This window comes from Panulirus ornatus, chromosome 7 (genome assembly GCF_036320965.1).
Source record: "Panulirus ornatus isolate Po-2019 chromosome 7, ASM3632096v1, whole genome shotgun sequence".
Classification (NCBI taxonomy): Eukaryota; Metazoa; Arthropoda; class Malacostraca; order Decapoda; family Palinuridae; genus Panulirus; species Panulirus ornatus.
This window is the reverse complement of record NC_092230.1, coordinates 22,843,084-22,866,304: the sequence shown is the minus strand read 5'-3', so window position 1 is coordinate 22,866,304 and position 23,221 is coordinate 22,843,084. Positions and strand designations below refer to the sequence as shown.

At 40.9% G+C, this 23,221-nt stretch overlaps 1 protein-coding gene across 3 annotated transcripts in view; it reads right to left on the bottom strand.

Moving 5' to 3' along the window:
• tw (Protein O-mannosyl-transferase 2) overlaps positions 1-23,221 on the bottom strand; it is a 165,883-nt gene that overhangs the window by 89,320 nt on the left and 53,342 nt on the right. For all 3 annotated transcript variants that reach the window (XM_071663331.1, XM_071663330.1, XM_071663329.1), the window contains exons 7-10: positions 13,033-13,141; positions 1,092-1,251; positions 359-465; positions 43-125 (exon numbers count right to left, since the gene is read on the bottom strand). In XM_071663331.1, coding sequence (XP_071519432.1) covers positions 43-125; positions 359-465; positions 1,092-1,251; positions 13,033-13,141 — 459 coding nt within the window. The remainder of the gene's footprint in view (positions 1-42; positions 126-358; positions 466-1,091; positions 1,252-13,032; positions 13,142-23,221) is intronic.

The window sequence follows — 23,221 nt, the reverse complement described above, 5'->3', positions numbered from 1 at the left end:
ATACGAAATTTTGTATAAAAATTCGATGTGAAGATAACTTACCTAGAGGCATGCTTGCATTGAAGAGAGAGTTACCTTCCAACTGTGACTGGAAAGCTGAACTGTAAAATCCATCACCATTGCCACTGTAATATGTAATATCACACTGTATCAACAACTTGAAATATGGTAACATATGTACCCTACCTTTCTTTATCATGCCAAGAAATGCAATTCATTAAGAATACTGCCTGAATACCAAAATTTTAGTATATGTTTTTGTTCAATAATCCAGTCTTGTCACTAAATTGCACATCAAATTTACTTCAAGCAAAAATGTTTAAAGTCAACATACATGTAAATTCACTAAACACTTTACCTTTTACATAATACTGTCAGGTGAATGTAGAAGTAGAAACAATACAGAACGATAGGCAATACGATAAGGCCCAAAGCACGGGCAAAGAAGTGTTTAGCCACGTATGTCTGTAATAAATATCTTAATTACAATCAACATGGAGGATACATAAATTCTGTAAAGATTAAACAAGTTCACTCTTAAAAACAGAGCATTGTCAGTGACTCAATACCCCACCACTTAATCCTTACCAAAGAATATATTGGCAAGTCTAATCACAACCCTGTAGTATCAAAGAGAATGATAAATGCTTATAAACTGTGAGTATATGGAGTTGCACACTTTAGCTCAGAGAATTGACAATTTGAGCATAGGAGTATAAGCAATTCAAACATGATTCAGGGCAACTGGTGCTTAAAAACTAAAGTTAAAGATATGTGGATGTACAAGAGGCTCGCACAAAACATGTCAGACCTCTCAAGAACACTATACTTGCTCCCACATCAATGACCATGTCATTATTTACATGATCAATTTGTCTCACACCACACATCATCATCGAGCACCTATTTCTAAAACATGCACCCTCTTTCATTCTTTTGTATTCAAGGCCCAAGACACTTCTACACAACAATGTCAGGATTACTACACCTTTGCAAACACTGACCTTATCCATTTAATTCATGTTTCATATTCTTTTCACAATACAGCTGCGATCTTCCTATAACTCATCAATAGCAGGATATTAACTTACCAGTGAGTTACTGAGGTCACCATACAGGTCCCAAAGGTTCTTGATGGTGTGCAGGCCTACAAAGACCACCACAAAGAGGCCAACAAACTTTGTAGACACTGATCCAGACAACATAAATCCAGTGAAGCAAAGCCAAGACCACCACGATATGCTGAATGGCCTGATAAAAGAATGACACCAATCAATATTTAGTAAAATAAATAGTTACATAATTATGTCAAAGATTATCTTGAAAGGAAATTGGATTTTTGGAAGTCTGACAGGTCTGTAAGGGGGATAAGTAAGTAGAGGAAGTGTTTTAAGGCAGTTTATTACATTATAAGACTACTGTATGATTTAACCTCTTTACCTTTACAGCTGTGTTATGTTTAAAATCACTAACAGTTAATACGTTCATTTCGGTTGTATTAAAGGTATTTTTAAAATGACTGGCACAGCTATGCATGCAATATGTAATGTCAGAAAAGTGAAGGTCAATGATTCTTTCAATACTTTCAAGAGAGAAGTAGAAACACCAGTTGAAGCATACTCTGAGAAAAAATTCTGTGATTGGGGATATGAATGAATGGCTGGAACAGAAAGCTGCAGAATGCCCAAAAAATGCACGTGCAATAGCAGCAAAGATTGCAAGGTAGGCAAGAGTACCAGGGAGGTACATTACTGGTACTACCCGCCTGGGTATCAAGAGGGTCAGAAATGGCTGCACAGTACTTCCATGTTTGTCAAGATGGACTCCTCTGACCCAGGTAGCTATCTCTTCTTTCTTCCTCCCTATGTGCAGACTGCTGACATTCTGTCCACAAACATACAATCTCTCCTTCTCACACATAATATTTGACATCTAACACACACAACTCATTCTTTGTAACTTGATTTTTCTTTGGTGAGCCCTATGTGCTGCTAGCCCTGCCTTTTGGCAAAATGGTAGGAACAACACGTAGAAGTAGTACGTGGGAACAATAGACAGGAGCAGTAGGGAGAAGTAATAAGTAGAATATCTAGGGGTGAACATAAGGTAGAAGTAGGAACATTAGGTAGAACTCGTCAGCAGGAATTTTGGGTAAGAGCATCTGGAAACTGTGCTAGAGTTGCCCTCTAACAGTGGCCTATTAAGGGTGAAGGACTAAAAGACTAAGAAGTGGCAATGGAATTCACCAGTAACTGAGACTTTTGTTGTGGCCACCTCATTGAGGGAGTTCCAGAAAGGAACAGTCATTAGAGACATAGGAAGATAGATACGAGTATGACTAACATGCTTCTGATTAGGAAAACTACAAGTAATGTACAACATACAGTATGAGATTTACTTAAGAGGTAGATGAATTATCAGACCACATAATAAATGTATGAAAGGTTTGCTTTCACATGAAGGATTGAAAATATTAATGAAAATAAATGAAGGATAAAAGTAGATAAGGAATGTGCTATTAAGTGGAAAGCAACTTCCATGGGAACTTAGATAAAAAGTGACAGGATACTGATGAAAGTGTTCAAACTATACTCTTTTTTTCATCAAGGCAAAGATGCACTTGATAGGTTGGTGATGATTGGCTGAATGCAACATGTCCGAATAACGTATTTCAAATAATTACCAGATAAGGTGAATTGAAACTTATCTACTAACTCAAATTTCTCCCTCAGATATATGTTACATCAATTAAAAATGCTAATGAGTAAAGAGATTATGAAGTAATACGCTGGGAAGACTAAATCAAATAACAACAGTTGCCCAAGTCAACAACCTGAGCTTGATTTTAGATGCATACTACTTCATTTGTAACTTTTCACCTATCTTAATGTAAATTGGGACAAACTGCAGTAAACAGAAGAAACATGTAATTATCAACTGTTTTTTGAAGACCAGAATCTACTCAAAACATTGAATTAATAAAACCCTTCTTGTGAAACATTATGGGAAAAAAAAAGCCACTACCATCTGGCAGGAAGGCACTTCTAGTCACTTATTATTAGCGATAATGCTCCATATCATTCCAAAATATCAAACTAAGTTCCAACAATCAGCTGCAAAAAGTACCAAATAATTCAGTGGTTAAAGTAAAATAAAACTGGCTTGCACAAAAGATGCTTGTGGCACGAGAAGCGTGGAAGGTGGGCAGATTAGAAAGGGTAGTGAGTGGTGGGATGAAGAAGCAAGATTATTAGTGAAAGAGAAGAGAGAGGCATTTGGACGATTTTTGCAAGGAAATAATGCAAATGAGTGGGACATGTATAAAAGAAAGAGGCAGGATGTCAAGAGAAAGGTGCAAGAGGTGAAAAAAAGGGCAAATGAGAGTTGGGGTGAGAGAGTATCATTAAATTTTAGGGAGAATAAAAAGATGTTTTGGAAGGAGGTAAATAAAGTGCGTAAGACAAGGGAACAAATGGGAACTTCAGTGAAAGGGGCTAATAGGAAGGTGATAAGTACTGGTGATGTGAGATGGAGATGGAGTGAGTATTTTGAAGGTTTGTTGAATGTGTTAGATGAGAGAGTGGCAGATATAGGGTGTTTTGGTCGAGGTGGTGTGCAAAGTGAGAGGGTTAGGGAAAATGATTTGGTAAACAGAGAAGAGGTAGTAAAAGCTTTGCGGATGATGAAAGCTGGCAAGGCAGCAGGTTTGGATGGTACTGAAGTGGAGTTTATTAAAAAAGGGGGTGACTGTATTGTTGACTGGTTGGTAAGGTTATTCAATGTAAGTATGATTCATGGTGAGGTGCCTGAGGATTGGCACAATGCTTGCATAGTGCCATTGTACAAAGGCAAAGGGGACAAAGGTGAGTGCTCAAATTACAGAGGTTTAAGTTTGTTGAGCATTCCTGGGAAATTATATGGGAGGGTATTGATTAAGAGGGTGAAGGCATGTACAGAGCAGCAGATTGGGGAAGAGCAGTGAGGTTTCAGAAGTGGTAGAGGATGTGTGGATCAGGTGTTTGCTTTGAAGAATGTATGTGAGAAATACTTAGAAAAGCAAATGGATTTGTATGTAGCATTTATGGATCTGGAGAAGGCATATGATAGAGTTGATAGAGATGCTCTGTGGAAGGTATTTGGTCTGTGGAAGGTATTAAGAATATACGGTGTGGGAGGCAAGTTGTTAGAAGCAGTGAAAAGTTTTTATCGAGGATGTAAGGCATGTGTACGTGTAGGAAGAGAGGAAAGTGATTGGTTCTCAGTGAATGCACGTTTGCAGCAGGGGTGTGTGATGTCTCCATGGTTGTTTAACATGTTTATGGATGGGGTAGTTAGGGAGGTGAACGCAAGAGTTTTGGAAAAAGGGGCAAGTATGCAGTCTGTTGTGGATGAGAGAGCTTGGGAAGCGAGTCAGTTGTTGTTCGCTGATGATACAGCGCTGGTGTCTGATTCATGTGAGAAACTGCAGAAGCTGGTGACTGAGTTTGGTAAAGTGTGCGAAAGACATAAGTTAAGAGTAAATGTGAATAAGAGCAAGGTTATTAGGTACAGTTGGGTTGAGGGGCAAGTCAATTGGGAGGTAAGTTTGAATGGAGAAAAACTGGAGGAAGTGAAGTGTTTTTGATATCTGGGAGTGGATTTGGCAGCGGATGGAACCATGGAAGCGAAAGTGAATCATAGGGTGGGGGAGGGGGCAAAAATTCTGGGAGCCTTGAAAAATGTGTGGAAGTTGAGAACATTATCTCGGAAAGCAAAAATGGGTATGTTTGAAGGAATAGTGGTTCCAACAATGTTGTATGGTTGCGAGGCGTGGGCTATGGATAAAGTTGTGCGAAGGAGGGTGGATGTGCTGGAAATGAGATGTTTGAGGACAATATGTGGTGTGAGGTGGTTTGATCGAGTAAGTAATCATAGAGTAAGAGAGATGTGTGGTAATAAAAAGAGTGAGGTTGAGAGAGCAGAAGAGGGTGTTTTGAAATGGTTTGGTCACATGGAGAGAATGAGTGAGGAAAGACTGACCAACAGGATATATGTGTTGGAGGTGGAGGGAACAAGGAGAAGTGGGAGACCAAATTGGAGGTGGAAAGATGGAGTGAAAAAGATTTTGAGTGATCGGGGCCTGAACATGCAGGAGGGTGAAAGGCGTGCAAGGAACAAAGTGAAATGGAACGATGTGGTATACTGGGGTTGACATGCTGTCAATGGATTGAACCAGGGCATGTGAAGAGTCTGGGGTAAACCATGGAAGTTCTGTGGGGCCTGGATGTGGAAAGGGAGCTGTGGTTTCGGGGCATTATTACATGACAGCTGGAGACTGAGTGTGAACGAATGGGGCCTTTGTTGTCTTTTCCTAGCACTACCTCGCACACACGCGGGGGGAGGGGGTTGTTATTTCATGTGTGGTGAGGTGGCGATGGAAATGGATAAAGGCAGACAGTATGAATTATGTACATGTGTATAAATGTATACGTCTGTGTGTGTATATATATGTATATGTTGAGATGTATAAATATGTATATTTGGGTGTGTGGACATGTATGTATATACATGTGTATGTGGGTGGGTTGGGCCATTCTTTCGTCTGTTTCCTTGTGCTACCTCGCTAATGCGGGAGACAGTGACAAAGCAAAATAAAATAAAATATACAGAAATAAAAAAGCTGATCAAGATCCATCCATTACAAAACTTGAACTGCTTGGGATCTGCAAGCATCCTAAATGATATCAAATACACATTTCAGAGCAACAAAAGGTTAACCTTACTATATATCCAACTCAACCTTCTCAGAGACCTAATGTCATGTTCAACCCACATATCACAATAAAACCTCTGTTATCCGTAATTCGAGATGTCAAAATCTTTAAACCAACATATATTTTTCATTCTCAGCTGGCAATCTTTCATTATCCAAGACAAATTTGAAGATTAAAAAACTAACGTTAAAATACTCTAAATTACAAATGCCCTGTGCCACAGTGATTAGTGAACTCACCACCAAATATTTTGTGGCACTGGTAATTGTTCATTGTCTCCCTTGTGCTTTCTGATGCAGTGTTGTGCATATATCTTTCCCATTGGTGTATTTTGTGCACCCTTGACTATCATGGTCAATGGCCCCTTTCAAGAAACAACTGCATTTGCCCGACATCTCCTCAAAGCCATCTATGAAGCACAAAATATGGAGTTGAGCATGAGGCTGACTAAGGAGAGTCCAAGGTGGGACTTAAAGAACTTTACTGTTGGCATGACTATTTACGACATCACCAATCAGCAGAAGATTAGCAGTGCTTATTTGCTAACATACCTCTATGAAATTTTTCACAAAATAGGTATCCCTGGGGATAGGGGAGAAAGAATACTTCACACGTATTCCCTGTGTGTCGTAGAAGGCGACTAAAAGGGGAGGGAGCCGGAGGCTGGAAATCCTCCCCTCTCTTTTTTTAATTTTCCAAAAGAAGGAACAGAGAAAGGGGCCAGGTGAGGATACTCCCTCAAAGGATAAGTCCTCTGTTCTTAACACTACCTCGCTAAGGTGGGAAATGGCGAATAGTATGAAAGAAAAAAAAAAGGTATATTCTAAAATATTTATTTATCCATTTATTTTGCTTTGTCGCGGTCTCCCGCGTTAGCGAGGTAGCACAAGGAAACAGACGAAAGAATGGCCCAACCCACCCACATACACATGTATATACATACATGTCCACACCCGTAAATATACATACCTATACATCTCAATGTATACATATATATACCCACACAGACATATACATGTATACCCATGTACATAATTCATACTGTCTGCCTTTATTCATTTCCATCGCCACCCTGCCACACATGGAATAACAACACCCTCCCCCCCCTCACGTGTGCGGGGTAGCGCTAGGAAAAGACAACAAAGGCCCCATTCGTTCACACTCAGTCTCTTGCTGTCATGTAACAATGCACTGAAACCACAGCTCCCTTTCCACATCCAGGCCCCACAGAACTTTCCATGATTTACCCCAGACGTTTCACATGCCCTGGTTCAATCCACTGACAGCACATCAACCCCGGTAAACCACATCATTCCAATTCTCTCTATTCCTTGCACGCCTTTCACCCTCCCGCATGTTCAGGCCCCGATCACACAAAATCTTTTTCACTCCATCTTTCCACCTCCAATTTGGTCTCCCACTTCTCCTCGTTCCCTCCACCTCCGACACATATATCCTCTTGGTCAATCTTTCCTCACTCATTCTCTCCATGTGACCAAACCATTTCAAAACACCCTCTTCTGCTCTCTCAACCACACTCTTTTTATTACCACACATCTCTCTTACCCTTACATTACTTACTCGATCAAACCACCTCACACCACATATTGTCCTCAAACATCTCATTTCCAGCACATCCACCCTCCTGCGCACAACTTTATCCATAGCCCACGCCTCGCAACCATACAACATTGTTGGAACCACTATTCCTTCAAACATACCCATTTTTGCTTTCCGAGATAATGTTCTCGACTTCCACACATTCTTCAAGGCTCCCAGAATTTTTGCCCCCTCCCCCACCCTATGATTCACTTCCGCTTCCATGGTTCCATCCACTGCCAAATCCACTCCCAGATATCTAAAACACTTCACTTCCTCCAGTTTTTCTCCATTCAAACTTAACTCTCAATTTACTTGCCCCTGAACCCTACTGTAACTAATAACCTTACTCTTATTCACATTTACTCTCAACTTTCTTCTTTCACACACTTTACCAAACTCAGTCACCAGCTTCTGCAGTTTCTCACATGAATCAGCCACCAGCGCTGTATCATCAACAAACAACAACTGACTCACTTCCCAAGCTCTCTCATCCACAACAGACTTCATACTTGCCCCTCTTTCCAAAACTCTTGCATTCACCTCCCTAACAACCCCATCCATAAACAAATCAAACAACCATGGAGATATCACACACCCCTGCCGCAAACCTACATTCACTGAGAACCAATCACTTTCCTCTCTTCCTACACGTACACATGCCTTACATCCCCAATAAAAACTTTTCACTGCTTCTAACAACTTGCCTCCCACACCGTATATCCTTAATACCTTCCACAGAGCATCTCTATCAACTCTATCATATGCCTTCTCCAGATCCATAAATGCTACATACAAATCCATTTGCTTTTCTAAGTATTTCTCACATACATTCTTCAAAGCAAACACCTGATCCACACATCCTACCACTTCTGAAAATGTGTGAGTAAAAAGTAAGCCAAAACTTCTGAAAAGGTTTGTGTGTGGAGTAGTATGGGTCTTGAGTGCAGCATGCCACGTTCTGTCGAACAGGTCAGTTTCACAGTTACCACCATCGTATGTAAATCTATGCTACTTGTGCAATTTGGGTATACCTGCTAACATGATTTTTCTACAACCTGCTGTGTTTTTTTGTAAATATGGTACCCAAACATCTCCTACCCTTGAACCAGCAGTTAAATGGAAGAGAACTTACCTGACCTTAGATACAAAGTTAGAAATCTAATGAGTTGCTGATGCTGGTGAAAGAGCATCAGCACAGTAGAAAGTATGCCAAAACTTCTGTAAGGGTTGGTGGGTTGAGTAAGCACAGGTCCTGAGTGGATCATGCCAAGTCCCTGCCAGAGGGTCAGTATCACAGTTACAATCAAAGTGTGCAAGTCTGTACCACTTGCACAATTTGGGCATACCTCCTAATGTGATTTACCTGCAAACTGCTGTTACTCTTGGTTATGTCATCCACATATCTAACATCTCCTACCCTAGAACCAGCGGTCAAATGGAAGAGAACCACTCTGAACTTAAAAATGAAGCTAGAAATGTTACATGTGCTGATGCTTACTTGAGCATACTTACAACCTGGGTGAATCTACAATCTGAAACACAAAGAAGAACACACAAAAAATTCAGAGAGCTGTGGTCCACTCTACTCCAAAGTCTGCCATGGTAACCACAAGGGTTAGAAATCCACACATGGAGAAAATGCTCTCATCATACACAGAACATGAGACAAAGAAGAAAAGCAGCCTTAGCAACCGACAGCTTAAGTCTAAGGCCCTTAAGATTTATGTAGCTAAGCCAAACCATTTCAAGTATATAAAGGATGGCTAGTTATGTTATTTGATGTCAGAAGCTACTTAACATGATGTTAATGGGAGAATCCACCAGTGCTATAAACAATTACTATTTGTGTGAGGTTTTTGCAGAAAATATAACTCACATAAAGCAAGAGATGGGCAGTTTCTGAATCATTCAATATACTTAAAAAAACTTGGCATAAACTGAAATGGCCAATCTTTTCATAAGAGGTTTAACAGTACCATAATTTCCACATCCAGGTTCCACAGACCTTTCCATGGTTTACCCCAGATGCTTCACATGCCCTGGTTCAATCCACTGACAGCACATTGACCCCATTATACCACATCATTCCAATTCACTCTACTCCTTACACACCTTTCAGCCTCCTTTATGTTCAGGCCCCGATCACTCAAAATCTTTTCCACTCCATCCTTCCACCTCCAATTAGGTCTCCCACTTCTCCTTCTTCCCTCCACCTCTGACACATATATCCTCTTTGTCAATCTTTCATCACTCATTCTCTCCATGTGTCCAAACCATTTCAATACACCCTCTTCTGCTCTCTCAACCACACTCTTTTTATTACCACACATCTCTCTTACCCTTTCATTACTTACTCGAGCAAACCACCTCACACCACATACTGTCCTCAAACATTTCGACACATCTATCCTCCTCCTCACAACTCTATCTATAGCCCATGCCTCGCAACCATATAACATTGTTGGAACAACTATCCCTTCAAACATACCCATTTTTGCTCTCTGAGATAACATTATCTCCTTCCAGACATTTTTCACTTCACTTCCTCCAATTTTTCTCCATTCAAACTCACCTCCCATTTAACTTGTCCCTCAACCCTACTGAACCTAATAACCTTACTCTTATTCACATTTACTCTCAACTTTCTTCTTTCACACACTTTACCAAACTCAGTCAACAACTTCTGCAGTTTCTCACCCGAATCAGCCACCAGTGCTGTATCATCAGCGAATAACAACTGACTCACTTCCAAAGCCCTCTCCCCCACAACAGACTACACACTTAACCCTCTCACCAAAATTCTTTCATTCACCCCCCTAACCACCCCATCCGTAAACAAATTAAACAATCATGGAGACATTACACACCCCTGGCGCAAGCCCACATTCACTGGGAACCAATCACTTTCCTCTCTTCCTACTTGTACACATGCATTCCATTCTTAGTAAAAACTTTTCACTGCTTCTAGCAACTTACCTCCCACACCATATACTGTTAAAACCTTCCACAAAGCATCTCTATCCACCCTATCATATCCCTTCTCCAGATCCATAAATGCTACATAAAAATCCATTTGTTTTTCTAAGTATTTCTCACATACATTCTTCAGAGCAAACACCTGATCCACACATCCTCTACCACTTCTGAAACCACACAGCTCCTCCCCATTCTGATGCTCTGTACATGCCTTCACCCTCTCAGTCAATACCCTCCCACATAATTTCCCAGGAATAATCAACAAACTTATACCTCTGTAATTTGAGCACACACCTTTATCCCCTTTGCCTTTGTACAATGGCACTATGCAAGCATTCCGTCAATCCTCAGGCATTTCACCATGAGCCATACATACACTGAATATCCTCACCAACCAGTCAACAACACAGTCACCCCCCTTTTTAATAAACTCCACTTCAATACTATCCAAACTAGCCGCCTTGCCGGCTTTCATCGTCTGCAAAGCTTTCATTACCTCTTCTCTGTTTACCAAATCATTCTCCCTGACCCTCTCACTTCACACACCACCTCGACCAAAACATCCTATATCTACCACTCTATCATCTAACACATTCAACAAACCTTCAAAATACTCACTCCATTTCCTTCTCACATCACCACTACTTGTTATAACCTCCCCATTAGCCCCCTTCTCTGATGTTCCCATTTGTTCTCGTCTTACATGCTTTATTTACCTCCATCCAAAACATCTTTTTATTCTCCCTAAAATTTAAAGATACTCTCTCACCCCAACTCTCATTTGCCCTCTTTTTTACCTCTTTACCTTTCTCTTGACCTCTTGCCTCTTTCTTTTATACATCTCCCGGTCATTTGCATTATTTCCCTGCAAAAATTGTCCAAACGCCTCTCTCTTCTCTTTCACTAATAATCTTACTTCTTCATCCCACCACTCACTACCCTTTCTAATCTGCCCAACTCCCACGCTTCTCATGCCACATGCATCTTTGGCACAAGCCATCACTTCTTCCCTAAATACATCCCATTCCTCCCCCACTCCCCTTACGTCCTTTGCTCTCACCTTTTTCCATTCTGCACTCTGTCTCTCCTGGTACTTCCTCACATAAGTCTCCTTCCCAAGCTCCCTTACTCTCACCACTCTCTTCACCCCAACATTTTCTCTTCTTCACTGAAAACCTTTACAATTGGTTCTCAGTGAATGTAGGTTTGCGGCAGGGGTGTGTGATGTCTCCATGGTTGTTTAATTTGTTTATGGATGGGGTTGTTAGGGAGGTGAATGCAAGAGTTTTGGAAAGAGGGGCAAGTATGAAGTCTGTTGGGGATGAGAGAGCTTGGGAAGTCAGTTGTTGTTCGCTGATGATACAGCGCTGGTGGCTGATTCATGTGAGAAACTGCAGAAGCTGGTGACTGAGTTTGGTAAAGTGTGTGAAAGAAGAAAGTTAAGAGTAAATGTGAATATTAGGTACAGTAGGGTTGAGGGTCAAGTCAATTGGGAGGTAAGTTTGAATGGAGAAAAACTGGAGGAAGTAAAGTGTTTTAGATATCTGGGAATGGATCTGGCAGCGGATGGAACCATGGAAGCGGAAGTGGATCATAGGGTGGGGGAGGGGGCAAAAATCCTGGGAGCCTTAAAGAATGTGTGGAAGTCGAGAACATTATCTCGGGAAGCAAAAATGGGTATGTTTGAAGGAATAGTGGTTCCAAAAATGTTGTATGGTTGCGAGGCGTGGGCTATGGATAGAGTTGTGCGCAGGAGGATGGATGTGCTGGAAATGAGATGTTTGAGGACAATGTGTGGTGTGAAGTGGTTTGATCGAGTAAGTAACGTAAGGGTAAGAGAGATGTGTGGAAATAAAAAGAGCGTGGTTGAGAGAGCAGAAGAGGGTGTTTTGAAATGGTTTGGGCACATGGAGAGAATGAGTGAGGAAAGAGGATATATGTGTCGGAGGTGGAGGGAACAAGGAGAAGTGGGAGACCAAATTGGAGGTGGAAAGATGGAGTGAAAAAGATTTTGTGTGATCGGGGCCTGAACATGCAGGAGGGTGAAAGGAGGGCAAGGAATAGAGTGAACTGGATCGATGTGGTATACCGGGGTTGACGTGCTGTCAGTGGATTGAATCAGGGCATGTGAAGCGTGTGGGGTAAACCATGGAAAGTTGTGTAGGTATGTATATTTGCATGTGTGGACGTATGTACATACATGTGTATGGGGGTGGGTTGGGCCATTTCTTTCGTCTATTTCCTTGCGCTACCTAGCAAATGCGGGAGACAGCGACAAAAAAAAAAAAAAAAAGAAAAAAAAAATTAAAAATAATATAAATAAAAGAGTACCCCTTGTACACCAAAACTATGTAAAAAGCTTACAGAAATAACTATGCAAATACTTTTAACTCAACCATTCTATTTATTTCACTTTGCTTTTTCAAGCTTCCGTAGCCTCAAGTTCCTATTACAAGATTTTTTGCAAGAGTTGTTTCATGAGCTATGAAGCACTTGCAATTTTCAAAAAAAATCTAAGAGTATATAAATCACAGACATCATACAATGCACAGTTATACAAATTGAAATGATATTTTGGGTAAAGGTATTAATCAAGTTAAATACTATACAGTAAAACTATACAGAAAATAGTTCTATCAGAGGAAGCATTTACAAAATCCTCCCTATCTTATACTTGGTTAATATATGTTGTAATGCTTACTTTTCCTGCTGGGCATGGAACTTCACTATTCCTACCACAGAGCCCATGATGAAGAATAGGAGAATGGGATCAAGTAGGATGTACTGTGTCAGAGTCAGCAAGCCCACATCTGTTAAAAAAGTGTAAAAACAGTTACTGCTGGTATCATAATATAATACTAAACAAACAGCATAAAAAAGAAAGCACAAGACTCATCCCTGTTTATTCATTAACAAATATAATCACCTTTGACTTCATTTACATTGGGAGGAGAATGTGCGAATGTGCACAGACATGCAAAACAGTGGTCCTTAATCCCAACCACACAAGGCAGAAATAAAAATGGACACCCTACTTCAGAAAAAAGTCAAATCAGTCAATTTTATTGCAAACATCTCAATTGATAACTTTACATCTCCATACATATTTTTCTGCATACTTCATCTGTGTATCTATTCCAAAATACTAAGCCAGTCTTCCCACAAATCATACATAATCATGATACTAAAACTAATCTTACCAGGTTCCACATAAAAGAGAGGGTGCTATTCATTAATCATCTGAGCCCATTGTGCTCTTTTCCATTCCATATCTTAGCAACCTACCCCAGAGAATAGGGGAGAAAGAATACTTCCCATGTATACCCTGCATGTGGTAGAAGGTGACTAAAAGGGGAGGGAGAGGGGGGGGGGGGGGCTGGAAATCCTCCCCTCCCGTTTTTACTTTTCCAAAAGAGGGAACAAAGAATGGCACCAAGTGAGGACTTTCTCTACAAGGATCAATCCTCTGTTCTTAACGTTACCTCACTAATGCAGAAAATGGTAAATATGTATGAAAAAAAATCTTGGCAACCAATGTAGGGACTGAGATAAAAGTTTACTCAACTATTACTCACAACGACATGATGGGTTATGACTCATAGGTGAGGCTTTACAGCAGGGTTCATTATATTTTTCATTTCTGCTCCATAACTTTTGAACCATATGAGACCAAAATGAAACTTTGCACATGTAACACCCACCCCCAGATTATATCATGACCCTTCAACAGGACCATACCATCAGGGTAACTGAAGTGGTCATAATGTTTGCAGGAATTCATGGTATTTTTATTTCCACTTTATTTCTTTGACAAATGAGAAGATACTAAGATGCTACTTTGAAAAAGCATTACCAACCACCTGACATGTCATGACACATACCCAGGGCCACAACTCTAAAGTCAAGGTCACAGCTGGGGTCAATGACAGTGTCAATGACAGGTCATGGTATTTTCAGTTTCTGCTCCATAATTTGCACAAGTATCACCTACCAACATACAATATGCTGTAACCCATAGCATGGGTCATGGTATTTTCATGTCTGATCCATAACTTTAATTATGAAGGAGGGACCCCAACAACATTGTGTAAATACTACTCACAACCAGATTGGAATAAATCCCAACCCAGACCCAAAACCGCATCTTAAAACTGTTACAGTTATTTCCCCTATTTACCCATTAATGTTAAAGCTACCCATTATGTCTTATTCAGTTTTCTTTGAGAAATTGTATAGAAACTGGAAGATGGCCAAGGTCAAGCCTCTCTCTCAGAAATGGCCATAGGAGAAAGATGTGATACAAAGCTGTTGGTAAAGGTTTAACATAATCTGCAAATACCCAAGTCATTTCAAACCTTTATGTTACATAAAAGAGGCCAGAGTGATGTTAAGTAAAGTAATAAGAGAGATCTATGCATCAAGATAAATTGTATCTTTTATGTTGCAAGAGAGCCATGTTTATTTTGCTGTTATAAATATATGTGCAGAGAGGTGCAACTGGAGGGATGTCTGATCATTATCTTGTGGAGGCTAAGGTGAAGATTTGTATGGGTTTTCAGAAAAGAAGAGTGAATGTTGGGGTGAAGAGGGTGGTGAGAGTAAGTGAGCTTGGGAAGGAGACTTGTGTGAGGAAGTACCAGGAGAGACTGAGTACAGAATGGAAAAAGGTGAGAACAATGGAAGTAAGGGGAGTGGGGGAGGAATGGGATGTATTTAGGGAATCAGTGATGGGTTGCGCAAAAGATGCTTGTGGCATGAGGAGAGTGGGAGATGGGTTGATTAGAAAGGGTAGTGAGTGGTGGGATGAAGAAGTAAGAGTATTAGTGAAAGAGAAGAGAGAGGCATTTGGACGATTTTTGCAGGGAAAAAATGCAATTGAGTGGGAGATGTATAAAAGAAAGAGACAGGAGGTCAAGAGAAAGGTGCAAGAGGTGAAAAAAAGGGCAAATGAGAGTTGGGGGGAGAGAGTATCATTAAATTTTAGAGAGAATAAAAAGATGTTCTGGAAGGAGGTAAATAAAGTGCGTAAGACAAGGGAGCAAATGGGAACTTCAGTGAAGGGCGCAAATGGGGAGGTGATAACAAGTAGTGGTGATGTGAGGAGATGGAGTGAGTATTTTGAAGGTTTGTTGAATGTGTTTGATGATAGAGTGGCAGATATAGGGTGTTTTGGTCGAGGTGGTGTGCAAAGTGAGAGGGTTAGGGAAAATGATTTGGTAAACAGAGAAGAGGTAGTAAAAGCTTTGCAGAAGATGAAAGCCGGCAAGGCAGCAGGTTTGGATGGTATTGCAGTGGAATTTATTAAAAAAGGGGGTGACTGTATTGTTGACTGGTTGGTAAGGTTATTTAATGTATGTATGACTCATGGTGAGGTGCCTGAGGATTGGCGGAATGCGTGCATAGTGCCATTGTACAAAGGCAAAGGGGATAAGAGTGAGTGCTCAAATTACAGAGGTATAAGTTTGTTGAGTATTCCTGGTAAATTATATGGGAGGGTATTGATTGAGAGGGTGAAGGCATGTACAGAGCATCAGATTGGGGAAGAGCAGTGTGGTTTCAGAAGTGGTAGAGGATGTGTGGATCAGGTGTTTGCTTTGAAGAATGTATGTGAGAAATACTTAGAAAAGCAAATGGATTTGTATGTAGCATTTATGGATCTGGAGAAGGCATATGATAGAGTTGATAGAGATGCTCTGTGGAAGGTATTAAGAATATATGGTGTGGGAGGCAAGTTGTTAGAAGCAGTGAAAAGTTTTTATCGAGGATGTAAGGCATGTGTACGTGTAGGAAGAGAGGAAAGTGATTGGTTCTCAGTGAATGTAGGTTTGCGGCAGGGGTGTGTGATGTCTCCATGGTTGTTTAATTTGTTTATGGATGGGGTTGTTAGGGAGGTGAATGCAAATGTTTTGGAAAGAGGGGCAAGTATGAAGTCTGTTGGCGATGAGAGAGCTTGGGAAGTGAGTCAGTTGTTGTTCGCTGATGATACAGCGCTGGTGGCTGATTCATGTGAGAAACTGCAGAAGCTGGTGACTGAGTTTGGTAAAGTGTGTGAAAGAAGAAAGTTAAGAGTAAATGTGAATAAGAGCAAGGTTATTTGGTACAGTAGGGTTGAGGGTCAAGTCAATTGGGAGGTGAGTTTGAATGGAGAAAAACTGGAGGAAGTGAAGTGTTTTAGATATCTGGGAGTGGATCTGGCAGCGGATGGAACCATGGAAGTGGAGGTGGATCATAGGGTGGGGGAGGGGGCGAAAATTCTGGGAGCCTTGAAGAATGTGTGGAAGTCGAGAACACTATCTCGGAAAGCAAAAATGGGTATGTTTGAAGGAATAGTGGTTCCAACAATGTTGTATGGTTGCGAGGCGTGGGCTATGGATAGAGTGGTGCGCAGGAGGATGGATGTGTTGGAAATGAGATGTTTGAGGACAATGTGTGGTGTGAGGTGGTTTGATCGAGTAAGTAACGTAAGGGTAAGAGAGATGTGTGGAAATAAAAAGAGCGTGGTTGAGAGAGCAGAAGAGGGTGTTTTGAAATGGTTTGGGCATATGGAGAGAATGAGTGAGGAAAGATTGACCAAGAGGATATATGTGTCGGAGGTGGAGGGAACGAGGAGAAGAGGGAGACCAAATTGGAGGTGGAAAGATGGAGTGAAGATTTTGTGTGATCGGGGCCTGAACATGCAGGAGGGTGAAAGGAGGGCAAGGAATAGAGTGAATTGGAGCGATGTGGTATACCGGGGTTGACGTGCTGTCAGTGGATTGAATCAGGGCATGTGAAGCGTCTGGGGTAAACCATGGAAAGCTGTGTAGGTATGTATATTTGTGTGTGTGGACGTATGTATATACATGTGTATGGGGGTGGGTTGGGCCATTTCTTTCGTCTGTTTCCTTGCGCTACCTCGCAAACGCGGGAGACAGCGACAGAAAAAAAAAAATATATATATATATATATATATTTCTATGTGTTTTGTATTTGACCAACTTGAGAAGAAGGGAAAAGTAGGTATATCATTACAGCTGTCAGCTGTCAGGAGATGTTAGCCAGAGGGTAAGGGAATCTGTGTCTAGCCCAGATCTCTCTGTTAATGGAAGCTGTTATTTCAGAGATATCTGTTTTAATGGGCCTATGGGCTAATCATACACCCTTTAATGTGTAAGAGGTGGAGGCAGAACATAACATGGGGGCCTGTCCGGAATCTTGAACTGTGAAAGCTGCTGTCCGGGAGCTTGAACTGTGAAAGCTGCTGTCAGGGAGCTGAATGTGTGTGGAAGCCTGCTGTCCAGGATATGAATATGTGAACACAATCCAGGGAGCTGAAACTGAGAAACCATGTAATTTAAGCTGTCCAAAGTGCTGTAGGTTAATACTCTACTGTGCTCTCTTTAAATATATGGAGAAGATTTCTCTAAACAAGTAAGTGTTCATACTTGTAAATATAGTGTTTTTAACATGGCAGATAACATTAAGAAGTTTACTGAAACCCAGGATATACATTTTCTGTACCAGTGTAATAAAGAACTGAAGCAGGTGGCAGTTGATTATGGAATTTCTCTGCTGACACATGTCAGAAGTGACATGCAGAGAGTTAATTGATCAGCTGGTGTCCTTATCAATACTGAAGGGACCTGAAGATGTTGACAGTAATGAAAAAGTTGCAATGGAGTAATTAAGATTAGTATTTGAACTTAAGAATATACAAATAGAGGTAGTAAAAGAGAGAATTCAGGCTGATAAAGAAGTATGGCTTAAACAATTACAAATTGAAGGTGCAACTATTAAAGAATGGGATGAAACTGACTGGGCTATGTTGGTGCAGAGTAAATTTAAGTTTAATGGAATCATTAGATTATAAGGCTGTTAAGGAAGCAGTATTAAAAACTGTGGAATTGGATGCAGAAGCATACAGGAGAAAGTTTAGGGACGTTAAGAAAATTGGCGGACAAACTCATCTGGAGATGGCTAGAGAATGTGGAATTACATTTGATAGGTGGTGCAAATAAAAAAAAATAGAAACGAAGGAGGAGCAGAGTCAAGTAATCCTGCTGGAACAGTTCAAAAGTGGCTTACAACCTGAAACATATTATGAAATATGCAATAGAGTGGAAAATGTGACGGAAACGGCCAGGATGGCTGACCGGTTAGAAATAACTAAAAAATATTGTAAGAAAGAAATAACCTGGAAACAAAGTAATTGACAGAATTATGACAAACCTTATAATTATCCAAACTATTCAAATATTTAACAGCCAAGTCAACATTATTTTGTAGAAGGTGCACGTAACTATGAGCACACAATAGTTATTCAAGACCTCAGTTTAGTCATAACCCTTATGTTAGAAGACAGGAGAGATTACCAATGAAATGTCTGGGATGTGAACTTGGTCATGGTAAATATCAGTGTCAAAAAATCCTAAAGACTACAGGAATAAATGATGCATGGGAACATAAACATGATATTAGTGAGGTAAGAAGTAATGAGTATAATGTGGGTAAATCAAAGTGTGCAATTTATGAGCCATATATTACTGCAGGAAATGTTGGAATTAAAGGTAGTCCTAGAAGAAAATTTTGATATTGAAGGATACTGGGGCAAGTCAGAGTTTAATTCTGTAAGATGTACAATTTAGAGTGGAAAGGAGTCTTACTCTGGGGAAAAATAAATGTAAAAGGGTTATGGTTAGGCAAGCAAATCCCATTGCATTTTATAAATCTTGAAAGTGGATTTGTGAGTGGCCGTGTAAAGGCTGGAGCAGTAATCCATTTTATGTAGATACTATTGTAAAGGTGAACCACATGACATAAAACTGTTGAGAATCAGACTGATAGTAATGTAAAGTGTAGTGAAATTGTTTATCCAGCTTGTGTTGTGACCAGGTCAATGTTAAAGAGAGAAGTTGATTATGCTTTGGGTGAATCATCTACTGAAGAGTGTGTAATTAGAAATAATGAAATAGAAATTGGAAATGAGAATAGCACTCTAGAACTAAAAATTGATGTACTTACAGATTTTGTTGTGGACAAGGAAGAGTTGACAAAGTTACATAAGGGTGATGAGAGTTTGAAAGAATGGAGTGAGGCTGCTAGAAATGGGAATGAAAGTGATGCATCAGTTGGATTTTATGTACAAAATGGCGTGTTAATGAGAAAATGGAGGCCTGCTTATGTTCCAGCATCTAATCACTGGGAGGTTAGAAAGCAGTGTTGTTCCAAAGAATTATAGGGTACATGTAATTACTCTGTCTCATAGTTCTTGTTTGTCTCGAAATTTGGGAGTAAGGATGACAAATAGCAGAATATTAACTCATTTTTATTGGCCAAATATGAAGCGGGGGCTTCACATTCGGGAGTTCGGATGACAAATAACAGAATATTAACTCATTTTCATTGGCCAAATATGAGCGGGGGGCTAAAAACACTCCCCTCCTTGTCTTTCAATTTTCTAAAAGGGGAAACAGAAGGAGTCATGCAGGGAGTGCTCATCCTCCTCGAAGGCTCAGACTGGGGTGTCTAAATGTGTTTGGATGTAACCAAGATGAGAAAAATTGAGAGATAGGTAGTATGTTTGAGGAAATGAACCTGGACCTTTTGGCTCTGAGTGAAACGAAGCTCAAGGGTAAATGGGCAAGAGTGGTTTGGGAATGTTTTGGGAGTAAAGTCAGGGGTTGGTGAGAGGACAACAGCAAGGGAAGGAGTAGCACTACTCCTGAAACAGGAATGATGGGAGTATGTGATAGAGTGTAAGAAAGTAAACTCTAGATTGATACGGGTAAAACTGAAAGTGGATGGAGAGATATGGGTGATTATTGGTGTATATGCACCTGGGCATGAGAAGAGAGATCATGAGAGGCAAGTGTTTTGGGAGGAGCTGAGTGAGTGTGTTAGTAGTTTTCATGCACGAAACCGGGTTATAGTGATGGGCGATTTGAATGCAAAGGTAAGTAACAGGGTAGTTGAGGGAATAATTGGTGTGCATGGGGTGTTCAATGTTGTAAATGGAAAAGGTGAAGAGCTTGCAGATTTGTGGGCTGAAAAAGGACCGAAGATTGGGAATACCTGGTTTAAAAAGAGATATATACATAAGTATACATATGTAAGTAGGAGAGATGGTCAGAGAGCATTATTGGATTATGTGTTAATTGATAGGTATGTGAAAGAGAGACTTTTGGATGTTAAAATGCTGAGAGGTGCAACTGGAAGGATGTCTGATTATTATCTTGTGGAGGCGAAGGTAAAGATTTGTAGAGGTTTTCAGAAAAGAAGAGAGAATGTTCGGGTGATGAGAGTTGTGAGAGTAAGTGAGCTTGGGAAGGAGACTTGTGTGAGGAAGTACCAGGAGAGATTGAGTGCAGAATGGAAAAAGGTGAGAGTAAATGACGTAAAGGGAGTGGGGGAGGAATGGGATGTATTTAGGGAAGCAGTGATGGCTTGCGCGAAAGAAGCTTGTGGAATGAGAAACGTGGGAGGTGGGCAGTTTAGAAAGGGTAGTGAGTAGTGGGATGAAGAAGTAAGATTATTAGTGAAAGAGAAGAGAGAGGCTTTTGGACGATTTTTGCAGGGAAATAGTGCAAATGACTGGGAGATGTACAAAAGAAAGAGGCAGGAGGTCAAGAGAAAGATACAAAAAGGGTAAATGAGAGCTGGTGAGACAGTATCATTAAATTTTAGGGAGGATAAAAAGATGGATTGCGCAAAAGATGCTTGTGGCATGAGAAGAGTGGGAGGTGGGTTGATTAGAAAGGGTAGTGAGTGGTGGGATGAAGAATTAAGAGTATTAGTGAAAGAGAAGAGAGAGGCATTTGGACAATTTTTGCAGGGAAAAAATGCAATTGAGTGGGAGATGTATAAAAGAAAGAGACAGGAGGTCAAGAGAAAGGTGCAAGAGGTGAAAAAAAGGGCAAATGAGAGTTGGGGTGAGAGAGTATCATTAAATTTTAGGGAGAATAAAAAGATGTTCTGGAAGGAGGTAAATAAAGTGCGTAAGACAAGGGAGCAAATGGGAACTTCAGTGAAGGGCGCAAATGGGGAGGTGATAACAAGTAGTGGTGATGTGAGAAGGAGATGGAGTGAGTATTTCGAAGGTTTGTTGAATGTGTTTGATGATAGAGTGGCAGATATAGGGTGTTTTGGTCGAGGTGTTGTGCAAAGTGAGAGGGTTAGGGAAAATGATTTGGTAAACAGAGAAGAGGTAGTGAAAGCTTTGCGGAAGATGAAAGCCGGCAAGGCAGCAGGTTTGGATGGTATTGCAGTGGAATTTATTAAAAAAGGGGGTGACTGTATTGTTGACTGGTTGGTAAGGTTATTTAATGTATGTATGACTCATGGTGAGGTGCCTGAGGATTGGCGGAATGCGTGCATAGTGCCATTGTACAAAGGCAAAGGGGATAAGAGTGAGTGCTCAAATTACAGAGGTATAAGTTTGTTGAGTATTCCTGGTAATTTATATGGGAGGGTATTGATTGAGAGGGTGAAGGCATGTACAGAGCATCAGATTGGGGAAGAGCAGTGTGGTTTCAGAAGTGGTAGAGGAGGTGTGGATCAGGTGTTTGCTTTGAAGAATGTATGTGAGAAATACTTAGAAAAGCAAATGGATTTGTATGTAGCATTTATGGATCTGGAGAAGGCATATGATAGAGTTGATAGAGATGCTCTGTGGAAGGTATTAATAATATATGGTGTGGGAGGAAAGTTGTTAGAAGCAGTGAAAAGTTTTTATCGAGGATGTAAGGCATGTGTACGTGTAGGAAGAGAGGAAAGTGATTGGTTCTCAGTGAATGTAGGTTTGCGGCAGGGGTGTGTAATGTCTCCATGGTTGTTTAATTTGTTTATGGATGGGGTTGTTAGGGAGGTAAATGCAAGAGTTTTGGAAAGAGGGGCAAGTATGAAGTCTGTTGGGGATGAGAGAGCTTGGGAAGTGAGTCAGTTGTTGTTCGCTGATGACACAGCGCTGGTGGCTGATTCATGTGTGAAACTGCAGAAGCTGGTGACTGAGTTTGGTAAAGTGTGTGGAAGAAGAAAGTTAAGAGTAAATGTGAATAAGAGCAAGGTTATTAGGTACAGTAGGGTTGAGGGTCAAGTCAATTGGGAGGTGAGTTTGAATGGAGAAAAACTGAAGGAAGTGAAGTGTTTTAGATATCTGGGAGTGGATCTGGCAGCGGATGGAACCATGGAAGCGGAAGTGGATCATAGGGTGGGGGAGGGGGCGAAAATTCTGGGGGCCTTGAAGAATGTGTGGAAGTCGAGAACATTATCTCGGAAAGCAAAAATGGGTATGTTTGAAGGAATAGTGGTTCCAACAATGTTGTATGGTTGCGAGGCGTAGGGCTATGGATAGAGTTGTGCGCAGGAGGATGGATGTGCTGGAAATGAGATGTTTGAGGACAATGTGTGGTGTGAGGTGGTTTGATCGAGTGAGTAACGTAAGGGTAAGAGAGATGTGTGGAAATAAAAAGAGCGTGGTTGAGAGAGCAGAAGAGGGTGTTTCGAAGTGGTTTGGGCACATGGAGAGGATGAGTGAGGAAAGATTGACCAAGAGGATATATGTGTCGGAGGTGGAGGGAACAAGGAGAAGAGGGAGACCAAATTGGAGGTGGAAAGATGGAGTGAAAAAGATTTTGTGTGATCGGGGCCTGAACATGCAGGAGGGTGAAAGGAGGGCAAGGAATAGAGTGAATTGGAGCGATGTGGTATACCGGGGCTGACGTGCTGTCAGTGGATTGAATCAAGGCATGTGAAGCGTCTGGGGTAAACCATGGAAAGCTGTGTAGGTATGTATATTTGCGTGTGTGGACGTATGTATATACATGTGTATGGGGGGGGGGCCATTTCTTTCGTCTGTTTCCTTGCGCTACCTCGCAAACGCGGGAGACAGCGACAAAGTATTAAAAAAAAAAAAG